This window comes from Anser cygnoides, chromosome 3 (assembly GCF_040182565.1).
Source record: "Anser cygnoides isolate HZ-2024a breed goose chromosome 3, Taihu_goose_T2T_genome, whole genome shotgun sequence".
NCBI classification, from domain to species: Eukaryota; Metazoa; Chordata; class Aves; order Anseriformes; family Anatidae; genus Anser; species Anser cygnoides.
In genome coordinates this window covers 18,754,895-18,772,544 of record NC_089875.1, presented here as the reverse complement: position 1 = coordinate 18,772,544, position 17,650 = coordinate 18,754,895, and the positions used below count along the sequence as shown (strand labels likewise).

The 17,650-nt window shown below is 43.2% G+C and overlaps 1 protein-coding gene across 7 annotated transcripts in view; it reads left to right on the top strand.

Annotated features, from left to right (window-relative positions):
* The window catches only part of CAPN13 (calpain 13), a 60,766-nt gene extending 44,062 nt beyond the window's left edge, over window positions 1-16,704 (top strand). For 5 of the 7 annotated variants that reach the window (XM_048078494.2, XM_066993606.1, XM_066993607.1 and 2 more), the window contains exons 14-22: window positions 182-244; window positions 1,283-1,340; window positions 2,309-2,376; window positions 3,843-3,911; window positions 4,986-5,064; window positions 7,993-8,109; window positions 11,961-12,016; window positions 13,884-13,936; window positions 15,801-16,704. In XM_048078494.2, the coding sequence (XP_047934451.2) occupies window positions 182-244; window positions 1,283-1,340; window positions 2,309-2,376; window positions 3,843-3,911; window positions 4,986-5,064; window positions 7,993-8,109; window positions 11,961-12,016; window positions 13,884-13,910 (537 nt within the window). In that variant the 3' untranslated portion in view covers window positions 13,911-13,936; window positions 15,801-16,704. Of the gene's footprint in view, window positions 1-181; window positions 245-1,282; window positions 1,341-2,308; window positions 2,377-3,842; window positions 3,912-4,985; window positions 5,065-7,992; window positions 8,110-11,960; window positions 12,017-13,883; window positions 13,979-15,800 lie in introns of those variants that run through there. The other 2 variants (XR_010830099.1, XR_010830100.1) reach the window with 2 other exon arrangements.
* Window positions 16,705-17,650: the final 946 nt, after the last annotated feature.

Here is a 17,650-nt window from a genome sequence, read left to right as displayed (position 1 = left end):
GCTGTTGTCATTAGCCAATGTTTTGACTGACAAATTATGGTACCCACACTTTCTGCTCCAGCTCAGGCAGTTGGGCTGTTCTTTCCCTGCCCTCTGTAAAGTTCTATTTGGATTTGCAGACTGCTGCCTCCAATCGTTTTGTAACTGATTTATTTATGTGCATACTTATTCTTTCATCCAGGTTGTACCAAGACAGAACCAGGACAGCTCCTATAAGACTATCTTCCTAAGATATGCTAAACAGGTATGCTATCTAAAGCATCTTGCTGAAAAATAATAATATTAAAATTGGCATGTGGACTTGCAAAAAGAACACTAATCTCCAATGTTTATATCAATCCATTTAGAAAAATGCTTTTTGGAAATGTAGCTTCATCTTCAAGTGAAAACCCCCTGGAAACAGTATTGATTTACCTGCCAAAACCCCCAGAAAAATGGAACATTCAGTTGGGATAGAATGTCTAGCTCCATATTTTAGAGCACTGGAGATTTATGGTTGTGCTGGTGATGGGCTTGCATATGTACTTTATTTGGCTTTGATTTGTTTATGTACAGAAAGTGATTAGAAAGCTTTGTGTATCCCCCCTCTCATCAGCATCATTTTGCCTTTGCAGCAGTTGGAAATCAGACATCAGTGAGTGCTTGAGTAATTGATTCCTGCTTTTTCTGAGCCAAACTATGTGCATTCACAGGAGATGCTTTTAATGGCTTAATAAAGCGTTATAAAAAAACTGCTTGACTTAGTCAAGAGAAAGAAAAAAATCACTGCCAAAAGTCTTTGCACAGTGGACCTCTTGCAGTTAATAGCTGTATCAGTGCATTAAGGTGAAAATGAACAAGGGCTGCCATGTTGAAAGCTCTGGCAATGTCTCAGACAGAGAGACAGTCTGGCTTGCTGCTGGGTTGGGCAGCTCAGAGGGAAGCAGGCAGTGGTGCCTGTTTTCGCATCCCACTCACCCAGCTTCATGAAGTCCTGCCACTTGGTGACTTTCCAGCTTGGGGGCTGGTGAAGAGGATGTGGCTGAAGTGAGCAAGTGTTCCCATCACCACTGAAAATACCCCGTGTTGATGGGAAGGCCTGTAACTCCCCTGCATACACTCACGGAGAAGAGCAGACGATGGTCCAGCAGCACGAAGGGCTTTGTTGTGCTCCTGGGTGGGTGCTGCTCAGGTATGAGCAGAGGTCCTTCTTGGTTGCCATGGTGCATAAGTATTTGGGGCAAAAGTGAGGCAGGAGAAAACTTTGCACTCACAGACCTCTTTGCATTTTATTCTGCATTAGGGCTCAGCTATTGATGCCTTGCAGCTGCGACAACTCCTTAATGAAGTGGTCCTGCAAGGTAAAGCTTTTACGACTCAGCTAATGTCTTCGGTACTTCCCTATCCTTAGTCTAGTGTAAATTAGACAGAGGATTTAGTAATGTCTTGATGGTCTTCAAAAAATCCTCAGTGTGTCTTATTACAATATGGGATCTTGAAGAATGAGACGTCTCCACTAATCTTCCTTTACGTGCACAGCAGTGTGGTGTTATTAAAATAAATAAATAAAATCAAAGTAATGATCACATGAAGAGGGCAATACAGTCCAGACCGGCTGCTGACAGACTCCTTGATGCACGGCCATCAGCAAAGCCATGCATCTGCTTGACAGCTGAATTTCACCCTCCCCTCCCAGTCCTGCCCTAGGAAGAGCCTGTGCTCCACAGACCTACGGTGCTCCATTCTGACCCCTGATGTCCCCACAGTCCCCATGATCCCTCCTTCCTGCTCCATGACCCACCAGTTCTAGCAGGAACTCAGTCCCCAGCCAGGCTACTTCAGCGAGGACCACAGGGAGCTGTGTCCCTTGCTCTCTTCACTGCCCCCCCAGCTCTGCCCTGGCCTGTGTCCCCGCTCTGCAGAGGCCTCAAGCTGCCTTTCAGCATTTCCCACACTTCCTAACCTACCCACCTCAAAAATAGCATGAGATGATCATACACAAGTCATCACTAGTTCAGCATGGCCTTTCATATCACTGCCATTTTAGTAATCCTTATTCCAAGAGTCTTCAGTTTCCATCAGGGTAGGCAAAGACTGTGCAGAGCAGCTATCTGTGAGCCCCAGCGGGGCACCTGTCCTTCAGGAAGGAAGCAGTAGAGGTGTCTGAGACACTTCAAACTCCTTTAGTGGACCTCAGCCTGTTATGTCACCCTTTTTTTTATGTGAGCCTTCAGACTAGTGTCCTCCTTCCCTCCCACTGGTGGCTTGGATACACATCTGACACCCCCCTCACTCTTGCTGATTCCATTTGTTTTGTCAATCCTTGCAGATGAAATGGCCAGCCTTGGAGGAAAATTCAGCTTTGATTCATGCAGAGGCATTTTAGCTCTGATGGATGTATCCTTTCAAGCAGAAGCAATAAACTTCCCTAGTGCAGCCCATCCTTTCCTTGAGTTATGGCTGAGCTGAGCCTCCCAGTGTAAGAACCTGCAAGTAAATATCAGCCTCATTCCTCAATAAATAACTTGTCATGGAGGATATGCAAGACTTCGCCATGCATGCCCTAGCTCTGGGAAGTCTGCTACCTCCACCTAGCCGCTAACTCTGGGCTCTCACTTCCCAGCCTGTGGGACCCAGGGCTTTGCTACGCTTCACCCTCGGCGCAGGCCACAGACAGGGCCTGAGGTGAGGAGGCCGTGCAGAGCCTAGGCACAGCCCGGTGCTATCTCTTCCCTTACAGCTGAAACCACATGAGCCTGTGATGGCAGCTCAAATGGCTTGCCAGCACTGACAGCAAAGCTGGGGTGTGTATGTGTGGGAAGCATTGCTACTGCCCAATCACAGTCACAATGCTATTCATCCTGTCCAGTGTGTCTTCCCTATTTAGATGGATCACAGTCTTTTTACTGTTAAAAAGACAACACTGAAAATACATTGCTGGACACTGTAAAACAAGAGGGCTCCTTGGTGAAAACATTAATTCTCCCTTGTGTTTTCTCCCACTTTCTGGTTCACTCTCTCTTTTCTTCCATGCCATGGAATAACTTTGAGACATTTTCAGACTTCTAGAAGCTGCTAGAGAATGAATGAAACTGACCTGCACTCCCTTTCTCTTTCTAGCTTTCTGCATCTAGCAAGCAAAAGAGATTTTTCCCCCTTTCCAAATCCCCTCCTGGGCTCAGTGGACACTGTGAATGCATGGCACGTGCAGGGAGCTGATGAAACCACTGCTCTGCTTTAATTCAAGATGGATTTTTTATTCTCTGTACATACAGCCTAGGTATAGTGTGACCTATTCTGGCCTGCAAAGACAGTATCAGCTTTTTTTTCAGTCAGTTTTCACCCGTGGCATCCTGTTGCTCATGGTAGGGAAGTGTTTTCTTGCCTGCAGCATATGCATGGCTAAGGGCTGCTGCTGGCTTCTGAGAGCAGGCACTAGGATCCGCTCCTTGTACTCTTGCCTCCTTCATTGCCTGTTCTTCCAGGAGGACCCAGTCAGAGCTGATGTTGTGCTGCCCCATGCACAAAGGCAGGTCAGTGTGAACACACGGCCTGGAGCATGCAGTTCTGCTCCTCCCCAAGAGCTGCTGTGCTCTGTGGCTAGATGTCAGCTGAAGTTATCACTGCAGGACCCCTTGTGGTTAAAGACATCATACAAGTAGAAACATTTTGTTTGTGAGCACAGGTGTGAGCAGCTGTACAAATCACCAGAAAAAAAGTGAATTTAACTCTGAGAATAATGGAGACCAAAAAAGATCTTGCCTTTCTCAACACAAAGTAACAAACAGAAGCGACTGCATCTTAAGACTTTGATGATCAGTTTTCACACTCATTAACTGTTCAATTCTTAACTAAATGCATAGACGAATTCGAATGGACGACTCACACTGCAGGAGTTCGGGAGCCTCTGGCAAAAACTCACCAAGTACATGGTATATGGGGGGGTGCTATCTCTTTTCTGCCTTTACTATACTGCTGGGTTTTTCATCACCAGGGTGCAGACACTCTGTGATATTAAAGTACTGTGGGGAAAAATGTGAAGTTTGCATGCCTAGTGGGTCAGATTTCTATCCTCTCATGCAAAGGCCGAGAGCTCAAGAAGCAGTGGGGTGTGAAGTGCTCTGAACAAGCAACCGAGGGTTTCCTAAAGCAGGGAACACTGAGGAAAAAGTGTGAAAAGGTAGGAAGGCCAACTGGGCTCAGAATTTGATGGAAATCTCTGTGTACCACCACTGGCAACTTTTTTTTTAAAGCTTTCTGAGCTGAAATGAATTATTGAACAAAGTCATCTGAAAAACATCACTTCCTCAGTGTTGCAGTTTGTAGCAGAAATGTGTAGGATGTGATGAAAGTTTTCTTGAGATAAATGTCTCTGCTCCAAGATAAGCATTAGCTCTGGAACCAGTGAGAACAATAGCTTGGTATATAGGGTCCCACCTAAAATCAGGCAGCTTGTCTGAGTCAGGTACTTCTTCCTCCAGTTTTTCTGCAGGAAGGGAAGACTTCCTGAAACTTCAAAGTTTGGTGGGATGTACTTTGTTTCATCATCTCTCAGGGTAGCCTGAGGTCACATAGGACAATGGGGTGCCAGTTCTCCATTGAGCAACAATGTCCTTCCCACTAACAGCACCTCCAGTGTGGTTTGTTGAGAAAGATGACCCTATGCCATTCTGGCACGCAGGGACCCCTGGCAGATTTGGTGTGTCATAGACAATGTCTTTTTGTCAATGGAGGTGTAAGCATTCCTGTTTCTGCCTGCGCATGCAAACCACGGAAAGTGAGGGAAAAAGCTTCAACCGACCCAAAACTGGGATTTCTTATGCCATAATATATTGATCAGGACTGGTAGTAATGGGTCTGCTTTGTCATGGTTACTCCATCCCATCTGTTGAATTTCCTTACAGCAAATTTTTTAAGGAAGGAAAGCATCCTACATAATTAAATGTAGTGGTAAATTTGGGGAATGGTGATATGTACTTGAAATCTGCCATTATACTGTTTTCCAGGATATCTTCAGGAGGGAAGACAGAAATAATTCTGGATTTCTTGACATATCTGAATTGAAGAGTGCAATACAGACAGCAGGTATGTCCAGATATGCTTAGCAGCTCCCTTTTCTGTCTTTGCTGGGAAGGATGAAAAAGAGAGAGGAAAGATGAGTTTCATGAATAAAGCAGTTTGGATTACACAGAAGTGCCAGTTAGATCACAGTTCTGCTTAGAAGACTGCATTATTTCAGGGCATTGAGACAGAAAATTCATTTCAGGGAGAAGTCTTTTCCTTGCTGCATGGCCTTGTGCCCACCCATGCAGCATCATCCACCCTTTGCACTGGAGCAGGGGAGCCAACAGAGTGATGCAGGGAAGCACAACATTGGCCAGAGTCTGCAGGGTCTCTCTAGGTCATGGGCAAAATACACATCAGGGGAAAGGAGCAAGGAACATGCACATAACCTAGTTCCTGCAGTTACCGTCCATGGCAGTGACTAAGTCTATAAGGGAAAGCCACAGTGACAAACGTTTATTTAGTTTGCACTGACCTCTGTTGGCTACACAAATGCTGAAACTTGCAGTGAGTGCATGGTACCCCTTCACACGAGCAGAGCATTTTAGCTGGGTCATCTCTCCAGAGACGTTGTGCAAGAAATACAGTTCATAGACAACAACTGTCTTGTAATTGCACAGTAGAGAAACTCCCATTTGGGTACCTGGAGCTTGGTGTGGTGTTGTCCCTGTGAGGAACCTGGTGCAAGAAGCACTATCTGTGGAAACCATCAGCTCAAAGGATGTGTACTTTTTTTGTTCCTGAGAGGTAGACAGAGTGTTTGTGTATGACTAAGGAGTGCAGCACTAATATGCCAAATATCAAAACAGAAGCCGCCGGGCCAGTTCTGTTAGAAAGGCACTAATGTGTAAAACTGTGAGAAGTCCTGGCAGACAAAACAGTGCAGCTATTTGAAGGGATAAAAAGGCACTATTAAATGGCAAGTTCATTACATGTTAGGCTATAAGCAGTTCTGAGTGGAGAGGGGAAAGAAAGTTGTAAACTCATTCTTACCATCTCTTGAGCCAGACAGCTGCATTTTTTATTTTTTATTTTTTATTTGGCTATGCATTAGGATGAGCTTGGTCCTGACTTCTAAGCAGGAAGGAGTCAGCAGCCCCAGAAAAAGCCCCAGAATGGCACTAATGTACTGAAATACAGCTCTAAGCCAGCTGTGCCCTGAAGTGTTCAGTGGCCAGCTCTTCCCAGCGAGAAACTGGAGCATGAGCTTAATTTTGACTGTTGTCCTAGTGCTTCAAAGCATTATAATGATGGGTCAAATCTTCTGTCAGAGTAGAGCAGGCTAGCTGCATTAACAGCAGTGCTGCCCTGATGTGCAGGAGCACTGGCTTTAGATATTTACAGACACTTCTCTGGCAATACTAAATGCATCAAAATAATGTAAAATAGGGAAACATAAAGTCACTATCTTCAAGCTTGACTAAAACCAGACCAAGGAATCCAACAGATAAAAGGTATGGGAGTAAGCTCACAAAAAAAAAAAAAAAAAAAAAAAAAAAGCAGTAGCACATAACTGAAATATCTTGGAAATGGAGAGGATTTACACTTCAGTATTAATGAGGTTAATTGAAAGACATTGCCAGGTGAGTAAATTTCAGAGCAAGTGTATCCCAGACTGAACATGCCAAACTGTCAGTGTTTTACTATTGTAAGACATGGTTAGAGCATCTCTCAAGCAACATTGCCATGCTCAATGAAATCTGTTCTCCAGAGAGTTTGATTGTTTTCCCACTGCCTTCAAAGGGTTAAAAAAGAGATAGGATTCATTTCTCACTGCTACAGTGGTTCTTGGCAGGGTTTAAAACCAAAATCAAAGAAAAAATGTCATTAATTATATATTTTTAATTACTAAACTTTCCTCATAGAAAAATAATCTAAAATCAGGTTTATCTTAATTTGAAGCACAAATGTTTTTCCTTTGTTTCAATATTCAGCATTGTGTGTCCAATTCCTGCTGGAGGCCTTCTCCAACTAGGCTTATGCAACCAGATTTTGTCAATGCTGGGTGTTAACCCACCTCCATCAGCTGCATCTCCCCCTACACAGGTGCAGAATATCATTTTCTTCTTTTCTGCTCACTCAATTAATCTGGCTGCATTATGAGTTCATTAAAACTGAAAAGTTTAGAACTGGTTGGAAAAAGCGGGAGAGCCACTTCACTTGCAGCTGAGCTGCTAAAAACTGGGGCTGAACAAATGAGACTTTCTGAAGTCTCAGAGAATGCACGAACTGAAGCTATCAGTCCAGTCCTCTGCAGAAAATTTCTTTTATTTAGTAAATCAGCTTTCAGACCAAAATATATTTAAATCATTTCTTGTGTACCCAGCACATTTAGGGTAGTTTTATTTAACTAATAAAAGACTCATTCTAAAAGGCAATTTTTGTTCATTCAGTTGAATATCAATTTCCATCCAAATAGACTGTGGCACAAATACTGAATAATCAGCTAATAAAAAAGAAATGAACACTTTACCATTTTCTAATATCAGAGAAAATGTACAAATTAAGAATCCTGGGTATGCTATACTGCATAATAGCATAAGCACAGGGTATTTCCCCACTTAGCAGAAAACGCCAGTGGCATTGTGCTATGCTCAGACTTTAACAGTTACGCACAAAGAAAATCACCCTTTCTAATAGAAAATAAAAGCTAGAATTGCAAAGTAAGATAATCCTAGAATATTTAATTGTGTTTCTTGCTTGCTGACCTAAGCCACAATGAGTGAGTGACTAGAAGGGCTTTGATTTTCCATCACTCTACCCCAAATCTTGTTCCCAAGCCTGGGGGGAATCCAAAATGCCTTGCAGGGACTCAGAGGAGAACCAATCTGGCAGGATGCGAGGACTGAGGGGAGGCCATGGCTTCTTTGTAGCGTGCACAATACCAGCAGGGTCAGTCTGTCATCCTGCAGTGAGTCACAAGTGTTGTCATCCCCCTCTGCTCTACAGGTCTGGCCATCAATGAGCAAGTCCTGCACCTGGTGTCCCTGCGGTTTGGTGATGTTACCAGGAGAATCGGCTTCTCTGACTTCATGTGCTGCATGCTGCGCCTTGAAACCATGACCTGTGAGTCTTGGCACTCGGGCCTGGGGTCAGACAAGGGACATGGCAGCTTTATCACAGGGGAGCCTGCAAAGCCAGACGGAGTAGTGGAAGGAAGCAAAGAGAAAATTGCTGGACACAGTAATACAGGCCTACAGAATAGAGTGGAAATAATAAACCTGCCAAAAGTCCAGGCATGGTCCTGGCATCCCTATGGGCAGGCTGTTTGCCAAAAGCCAGGTTCTTCTGCCTACAGGGGAAACCAGCGTGGTGCTGGGAGAAAAGGGCTGGGAATACAGCAATGGGTACGCTGAAAGGGGGCAGGAAGAAAGGATTCCCATCAGAGCCCATCAGAACACCTGTAGCCTGCTGCTGCACCACGCTGCCCAGGGAAGGAGCAAACCTAATGTATTTTCAGATCTTCTTCAGGGGCACTGCTGACAATGGTTTTTGCTGCATGCATTTAGCCTGACTTCTGCAGGCTTATTTTGGAGCTCCCATGCACTAAGGAAGACTCATTTTCTAAAATGTCTTCGCACTGGTGCCCTTTTACACAAGCTTGAGCATCCTGTTCTGCAGCAGAGCTTCCTCCAGGGTGGCATTGGCAATACCATAGAAAGGACACTACCCAGTGAGGAGGAATGACACAACTGTGGTGGTTTTACCTTGTACAGTACAGTACAGTACCTTGTACAGACCCAGTACAACAACATGTCTCAAATGGAAGAATGGAAGGCTTTCTGTTTTGGTTAAAAGTCAGGAAGTCTAAACCACAACAAGAATAAGTGCCTTTTTCTTTTTTAAACTGGAGAGATGTTCCCACCAAGTTCATTACAGTTCTCTCAGCTTTTTGGTAAGGAGGAGGTGTGAGATCCTTCTCAGTGAAACACAAAAACCGATGTAACTTTCCAAGACTCATTGACTCACTTTGGAGAATTAGAAAGCAAGTATTCTTTATTAACAGCGCTGGGTACGTGGGAGATAGTACTTATTTATGGTACGTAGATATACATATTCATGCAATTTTCCAAGAAAGGTCAAGATTTATGTTAATGTTTCTGAGAACTCATTATCATATTGTCCCTCCTACTTCCGCATGCACAGTACCCTCTGGTGGTCACACTTTGGGGTCTTTCTAATGAAGGCTCTTAGTCTTCTTCACCTTGTACTTTTCTTTTTTCCATTTTGCATATGCTCTGTTGTTGTTTACCACTTCAGCAGTTTTGCTTTTCTCAAACTCAGCTAATTCAATTGTTTGAGTTCTACTTTGGGCACTGTGTTCCTTCTTCAGCCTTGATTTTGTGGCTAGAGCTGAGTCTTGTTGTGCGAGGCCTATCCAACGATTTAACAATTTCAGCAATCCTTTCAGCTTACTGTATTACATATTTTGTATTTTATACTCTTTGTTTCATCAGTGAGAAAACATTTCCATTTCTTGTGTTGTGTCTATCTATTGTCTGCCAAGGAAGGAGTGTTTATAAACAAAAGTGCCTAAAAATAAGGATAGTCTGTTTTACAAAAACATAGCTTTTACTACTATAATTATAAGCATTTTGACTAGAAATACCAATAGTTATATAAATCCAGCAATTGTAACCCATGTACTAGAACACTGCTACAACAATTTACCTCATCTTTGGAATGAGCTGGGTTTGGAATGAGCAGCACATGGAAATGAGCATTCATTTTCTGTGCATGTTTTACCACTGATGTTTTATGGGCCCCCAGTGGTCAGTGGATCTGCCTGGGTGATGCTGCCTAAACTTCCATTTTAAGAAAGTACAGAAGCAGCTCAGAAAGTCAGAACATGTCCTGATTTTAATACTTTCATTAAAATCAGGCAAGTTTTAAAGACCCATATTTTTATGATGTCACTTGCTGTAGACAGAAATTCTTATACCTAAAGCAGTACAATAGCATATTTTTTTTAACATCATAAAAATATCCTCTTACATTTTAAGTGCCAGTATAAAGACAACTCCTTTAGACTGATTTGGAAAATAATCTCTAAAGTTTCATTGCTGTCTGTAATAAGTCTCTAAAATGCTCTCAAGTCTTTCAGTTATCATTTTACAGAGGGTTTAATGTGGAATACATTTTTCAAATCATTGTGAGTAAGATTTTTAGAGGAGACGATAAGGGAGACAAGTTTGAATAAAAGACAGTCCACCTTTATGATGATGTGAATGCAGCAGTGGAGATAAACCTGTCCCATTAAACCATTACTCATCCTTTCAGGATAGCCAGTGAAGAGATGAGAATCAAACCAAATGTAGCAGCTTCTTTCCGTACTCTATTTAACTGGAGGTAATGAAGTTGTAAAGGGGCAGCTCTGTTTAAAGGTAACTTCAGCATTGCAGTTTGTTCCTAGAAAGACTACTGAGTGCAAGCAGCCCTGTAAATACATCCTTGTCAAGGGACTGGGTGCAACATGGTGATTACTTTGTTCTACACACTTTCTCCAGAACAGTATAGGATGGATGCCTTTCATTGTGTTAGCCATGCCTTCTCTCTGCTCTGGGTCATATAGGTAGCTCTGATTGCCTGTGAGCCCAGGAAAACAGTGTCCTAGGGGGCTGATGAGGAATGGGCCCTTATGCCTTGTTCCTACACCCTTCAATTTGTCTAAAGCTGGATAGGTATTGAAACATTCATGAAGTTACAATGCCCTTTCTATTCAGGGTGGGAAACACGCTCCTAGAGAAATGTTTTTACTGTTTATAACAGCACATTTCTAAGAGAAAAGTAATATCAAAATAAATAGGAACTTATAATACTGTTTCTACTTCATCCAAATTATTGGGTTTGAACATTTCTTCTAGACAAACAAATAGAAATATGCTCATAGAATATCAATATTGAATAGTTTAAATTTTCTGATGGCAACGTGTACTGTCAGAAAACTTTAAGCAACGTTAATTTCAAATTCTAGCTGAATAACAGCAGCATCTGCATTTATATTCCATGGAAAATGCTTGTAAGGCATAATGACTTCAAGAGAATCACTTTCCTCAGGCCACACCATGATTGCTCACTGCCAGGGAGGATGGAAAACGACCAACAGAAAGTCTCCTTGTGGGAAGATATTTTTCATTAGTTCACCATTTTCCTGTCATTCTTCAGGCACAAGGTCCTATCTAAACAAATTACGAGTAGATGAAAGCAGTCACACTGAGCACTCCTACATTAAGGGCAACGAAGCTGGTGAAAGGTCTAGAAAACAAGTCTTACAAGGAGCAGCTGAGGGAACTGGGGTTGTTTAGCCTACAGAAAAGGAGGCTCAGGGGAGACCTTATCACACTGTACGATTACTTTAGAGGCTATAGCAAGGTGGGGATTGGTCTCTTCTCCCAAGCACCAAATGATAAGATGAGGGGAAATGGCCTCAAGTTGTGCTGGGGAGGTTTTAGTCGGATACTAGGAGGAATTTCTTTACTGAAAGGGTTGTGCAGCAGTGGAATAGGCTGCCTAGGAAAGTGGTTGAGTCACTATTCCTGGAGGTCTTCGAGAAACATGTATATGTAGAACTCAGTAGCATGGTTTACTTTAGTACTAGGTTAAAAGGTTGGACTAGATGATCTTAAAGATCTTTTCCAACCTGAATGATTCTATGATTCTATGATTTTTGCCAAATTCTGGACCTGTAGTTGGGATGTTTTTACAGGCTGTGATGCAAGGGCTAAGGCAGAGGGGTACTTAGCACAGAAATAAGATGTGGCTAGGCAAGACATTGCATGTGGACACTTGAGCAAGGCAGAGCATCCTAGCACAAGGACCACAGCTCTGCTGGTCGGCTGGTATGGACTTATTTTGCAGACTGCATTGTGTTCTTGCTTCCTCCTCACAAAATAAAATTTTCTTTGTTCTGTCCCTAGGTGCATTTCAAAACTTAGCAAATGGTGGATCACAAATTTTGGTGACGGCAATGGAGGTAAGGATGCTTGTTCCTTCTTTCCAGCTCAACAGTGGGATTATCAAGTATGTTAGCAGGATGAAGCTAAAGGTGGTGTGTTAGTGCCATGAATGTTGCCATGAGTTTTGCTGCTGTCGTCAATAGTGGCAAAGGTTTTGCTTGGCTGTGTGCGCTTAATGGACAGCTAGGAAGTATTTATCTGGGGCTCTCCAGCCACAGTCATGCAGCCTTGCTGATGTGAGGACAGCTCTGTGGTGGCCATCCATGTCCAAAACACTCGGTCTTCCCTTGCTGCCCCCAACCAATATTGGTGGAAACATGGCATTGGGGCAAGACAAAACCTGCACCGCCCAGGCCACAGGGCGAGGTCAGAGGCATTGACTTGTAATGCCCAGGGTGCATTCTGGGGACAAGGTTTGCTGAGCACCCATAAACTTGGTGCTCTGGGGCTTCATCAAGGTGAGGTACCGATGGAGTGAAGCAGACAAGGCCAGGAAGGTGGCAGCTGTGCCCAGAGGATCTCAACAGCACGAAGTGGGTAACATGGGGTCAGCTTGCAGTGGGGAACCGGGGCTGGGTGAGATGTGGCTGCTGATGAGCAGTAGGTGATGGCTGTAATATTTACCAAGGAGGTTAATATTAGAACTGCAGCATTCCCACAGGTTATGTTCGTAGCTGTGGTGATGCTTGGTGCAATGAACAGCCAGTGTAAGAGCATCGTGGTGCTGACCTGTAGCCTGAGAACCTGTCTGTGCCTGAGAGCACCAAAATTGGTGTCTTCAGTGAGGTCATCATGCAGGGCTGAAAAGGGAAGAAAACTGGCTATTTCCTCCTGAAAAGTACCTGCTCCAGTGGAGTATGATGGTGGTGGGAATGGTCAGAACTGCCGGGTGTCTCGCACTGCTGGACTTTTCTAGGAATAAATTCATACAGCAACCACCAGACAGCTCGTGGCATGGAAAAGGCAGAAAATAGGGATGTTTCTGGCTCCTTGGGAATTTTGGTGGGGGGGGAAAGAGTGGCTGGGTGGGAGCACTTTGTGGCAGGGATGCGCAGAGGCAGGAAGATGTAGGGAGAGGGCGTCATTGCTCCAGTGCTTCACCTTCTGGTTGTCCATTTTTTTCCTACATTTTAGGGTTACTTATTTATTTATTTATTTCCCTTTTCCTTTCAAAATACATATATAGCTTTTTTTTTTCTTTTTTTTTCTTTTTTTAAAGCTTATCTACGGTTTTCTGCTCAGGAGGCCTGCCATTGCTCTACCCCCAACGCAGCACCTTCTATCTGCAGCTCATCAAATGGCTGTTGAAAACAAAATCCTATTTAAAATTATTGGGGAAAAAAAAAAAAAAAACACAAATGCGGCCTGCACATTTCAGCGTGTGCCACCGCCCCCGGTTTCCATGGCAACTGCCAGCCCCGCGCGGGGCACTCTGGGAGTTGTAGTTCCTCCACCACCTGGCCGTGCTGGGGAGGAGATTGCGGCCTCCCCCCCCCCATCCCCTTCCCAGCGGGGAAAAAAGGGTGTATCGAGAGATTGTGGTTGGGTTTGTGCACAGTCCGTGCTTCTCTCCATAGGGTTTGTGGTCCCTGTGTGGAGTGTGTGTGTGTTTGTGTACATACAGACCCACAGGTAGATCACCATCCCTGCAGTGATTGCTCCTGTTGCAGCTACTGCAATTGACTGTGGAAAGTAACTTATGGAAGGTTTTTCTGCACCTGAATTGTAATAGTGGGAAAAGACAGTCCCAAAACCCCATAACAGTTCTGTGCAGGACAAAAGGACTGCAGTGACTGGGTCCCAACCTGCAGGTACCAAGACACAAGTCTCAAGACTTAGTGTAGCATTACTATATAAATGTGCCTTTTCTTTTCCTCTTTCCAGTGGCTGACTCTTGTTATGTACATCTGAAGACTTGTCCGAGCTCAATGTGGCTGGTGAGAAATCTCCTCAGTACTATACACACTGGGATGAAAGGGGTAGGTGCCCTTACGTTGGCCACTGGGAACATGAGTGGGTTGCTTTATCAAAAGCTCACCCCGAGTTACGGTTAGTTTTGAGAGGTAGAGAAAAGGTGAGAGCTGCACTGTGAGGAGGGCTGGGAGAGGTTGCCGAAGGTGAGTGAGTGCTACAAAAGGAATTGGACTTCAAGCAATTTTAATTTTATTTTTTTCTGGTGAAATGCTGATGGCATTATTGGTTGCTCAGACCACCAAGGGCTCAGTTAGCCACATGCCCTCTCTTTCCTCATAAGGTGATACATGTTCAGTAGATCAACTAGTAGAATTTATCTTTTTTGTCTTCTTCTGAGAGATGTAACTACTCCTTCATATCTTACATAGAACCAGCAAATTTAAAGCCAACTAGAGGGTTAAGGATATAACTTTTTTGCCAGTCTGATTTTACATTTTAAACTGAAGTGTGTAAATTAATTTACCTTTGAACAACAATCCTCACCTTGTGTTTCATTTGATGTTTATTCCTTTCATGTCAGGCCTAGAGAGTTTACCTGAATTTTCCAACTTTGCTAGTTGGTTCTAGTAAAGGACTCTGCTTTTTCCTACAAAACTTGTCCAGCTTATACATCCATAAACCACCTCAGCTACTGTGCTTCTGGTAATCCACTGGAATGCAGCTGTTCCCAGTTGCAATGGTAAAGCATTAGTGCTGGTCCCAGGCAGTTGGCAGTGAGGAGAAAAAAGGGACAAAAACCCAATCCTTAGAGAAAAGGCACAATGAAGAGCCAGAAGCCTCCTGCCATTGCGTTGAGGTTGAATCCCGGAACTCCGTGAGCACTCTTGGGCAAAGTGAGGTTGAATCCGGGAACTCCGTGAGCACTCTTGGGCAAAGTCACTCACTTGCCTTACCAACCAGCATCAAAAACTGAGTGAAGAAGAACAAAAAAACACACCCCCTTCTCCCCCTGGATCTTAACTGGAATTCAGGGACTGCATCCACATGAGGCTTCCTATAGTCAGGTATTGTGATAAATAATAATACATAAACAGAATTTCTGGTATCTTGCATCCTATTTCTGAAGGCAGTTGACATTGGATGCCAGATTCAGTGAGAAGTTAAAGGAGAAATACATAATCTATTACAGTCCCCTGGGGAGAGAGCGTGGTAGATTCAGACCCAACTGCAGCAGCAGCTGAGCTTTACTGCTCATCACTGTGATGCCTTCACCCTTCTGAGCTCTGCTTGTACATAGTTACTTACCTAAATGTTTGCCTTTTGCAGACTTGCCTTGGACAAAACACTTTCCCTTTGTCACAACAAAGCTGTATTTTGATGTATTGATGTTGTGTAGAAACAGGTTATTCATAACACAGCACCTGCCCCTTGCACCACACAATGTCATTAGGTAAATATGAGACTCAAAGGACCTCGTTTTGGGGGATGAAGTTGCTTAAATTGCTGCCTAAAAAGATATTCATAGTCTATTTAGTCTCCTTTCTTCCTTTCATGAATCATTCATAAACTGATCATAAGTTCTGCAAATATATCATTAATCATAACTTTCACTTAACAGTTTTGAATGAAATTATGCCTGTAGGGTGTTCATAAGCAGTTCACATCAGCAATTTACCAGTTGCTTACAACTGGCGATTGGGCAGTCACAGCATGGGCCCCTCAGAGAACTGAAACTCTATCAACTAGAGCCTAAAAAATCATGAGTGATGTGATGACATGTGGATTTTGTTGGAAAAAATATTTGTCCGAAAGAATACTCTCAATTATTTCTAAAGACTGACATCCAGCTGTCTGTGTTCTGAATGAGTCTCCTTGCCTTTGTTTTAGGTGGCTTTTCTGCTCCTTGGTGTGAGACAGCTTGAAGCCATCCCGTACAAAGCCATCCAGGGGGCTCTTGAAGAAACAATAACTGTGAAGGCATGAAGTCAGGTTTTCTTATGGATATTCACTTATGCTTGATGGCACTCAGATGTCTGGACTGATGGTCGTTCTCAGGTGAACTGGAGTTGTTTTGGAGAGAGAAGAAAGAGATCCATGGGGAAGCTGGTAGTACTTAATGGCCTAGGCAGGCTGGAAGTGCTGACTGTAATCGCCTCTCATCTTTGTGTAGTTTGGCTGGTTTTCCTGCTTCACAGAAGTCGGGAACTGCTCTGTTAACTCCATTGCAAATAAGAACAGAGTCAGGCCTTTTATTTGCAAGGGCTGTTTATTGCTTAGGTAATAAAACCAATTAAGACAGTTTTTATGAATTAATTCTTAATTTGCTTTTGTGACATTTCTAAATGCCAGAAAAAGATTGAAGAAATTAATTGTAATTAATAAATAACACCAGGAGCTTTACATTTTTTTTTACACTTTATTAAAAGAGAAGGAAGTCTTGTGTATGTTCCTCAGCTGTAGGGATTCAACTTTACTTGCTACGTAGATGAAGAGGCATATTAGAAACATAGAACATTGTTCAGTGTTTTTTGTCTGATTTCCAGCGTGTGCATCAGGACCGTTTGGGAAAAGAGACAAGTTTATCTGAATTGTGTTCTCTTTCTCTGTCCTGATGTCTTTAGAAGGGCTTCTTCAAATAAAATTGCTGCTCAAATGTTTAACTTAAATATGCTAAATAACTGTAGCCTCTCAGTAGCCCACACACAAACTCCACTTCCATACTTTTATCATGATGATAAAAGCAAATCTAGTGATCTATTCCATTCAACTATTGAATAAAAAAAATCTCTGAAGTCTCTCTTTGTGTAAATGCCAAAAAGATGGATGCAAATGTTGATGGATGAAAACAATTCAGGATAGTCATGGCGATATCATTCATACCATGCCTCACCCAGACCCTCTGCACAATTTTCCATCAAGGTATCCACACACAAGCCACAGATTTACTCATCTGGCAGTAAGATGTTACATGCTGGAGCAACAGCTACATCACAAGGTAAAGTCATTTTGCAGCAATGTCTCATTCTGCAGCTTGGAGAGCATTACTCATATAGGTAAGTCTTACGCAAGCAGGGGCACTGTACCCACCCTTTCACAGAAAATGTGGGGCAGAGGAAAATCAGTAAAATTAGACTATTCTGATATTTTTCAGTCATTTTGAAACAAACCAATAAGATTAGCGCATAAAGAGCAATTGCTAAAACCCTATTTTGCAGACAATATATTGCTTTTCCTGTATTTGGGATATATGTATTTGTTTGTATGGAAGGTAATTCTGCCTGTCATGAGACAAAGATCTCGTGCCACAGACTAAAATGTTCCTTTTTTATCAAAAAGCTAGCAGCAGACAACAGACATCCCAGGTAAGAAACGTCACTGATATATAAGGTTGAAATATGTAAGAGGGAGGTTGTCTCCTCCTCCCCAGACAGTGGAGATGGTGGCTCTTCTCCCACAAGGGGCTGCATCTATGCACATGCACAGAGGACTTGCAGCCTGTGACTGCTGCAAGCACTGCTGGATAGAAGCCACCTTTACCTGCATCACACCAACCCAAAGGCAGAGCCTTTCTGGCAAGTGTGGTTTGTGCCTACCAGCGGTCTCAGTGACGAACCTACATCTCCATCAGGTTTGCAGCAGTGACAGCCATCAAGCTGAACATAGCTGCCTGTCTGTAGCATTGGAAGAATTGGTATTCCACTCGATTTACACTTCCAACCGAGCTAATTAAGAAACAA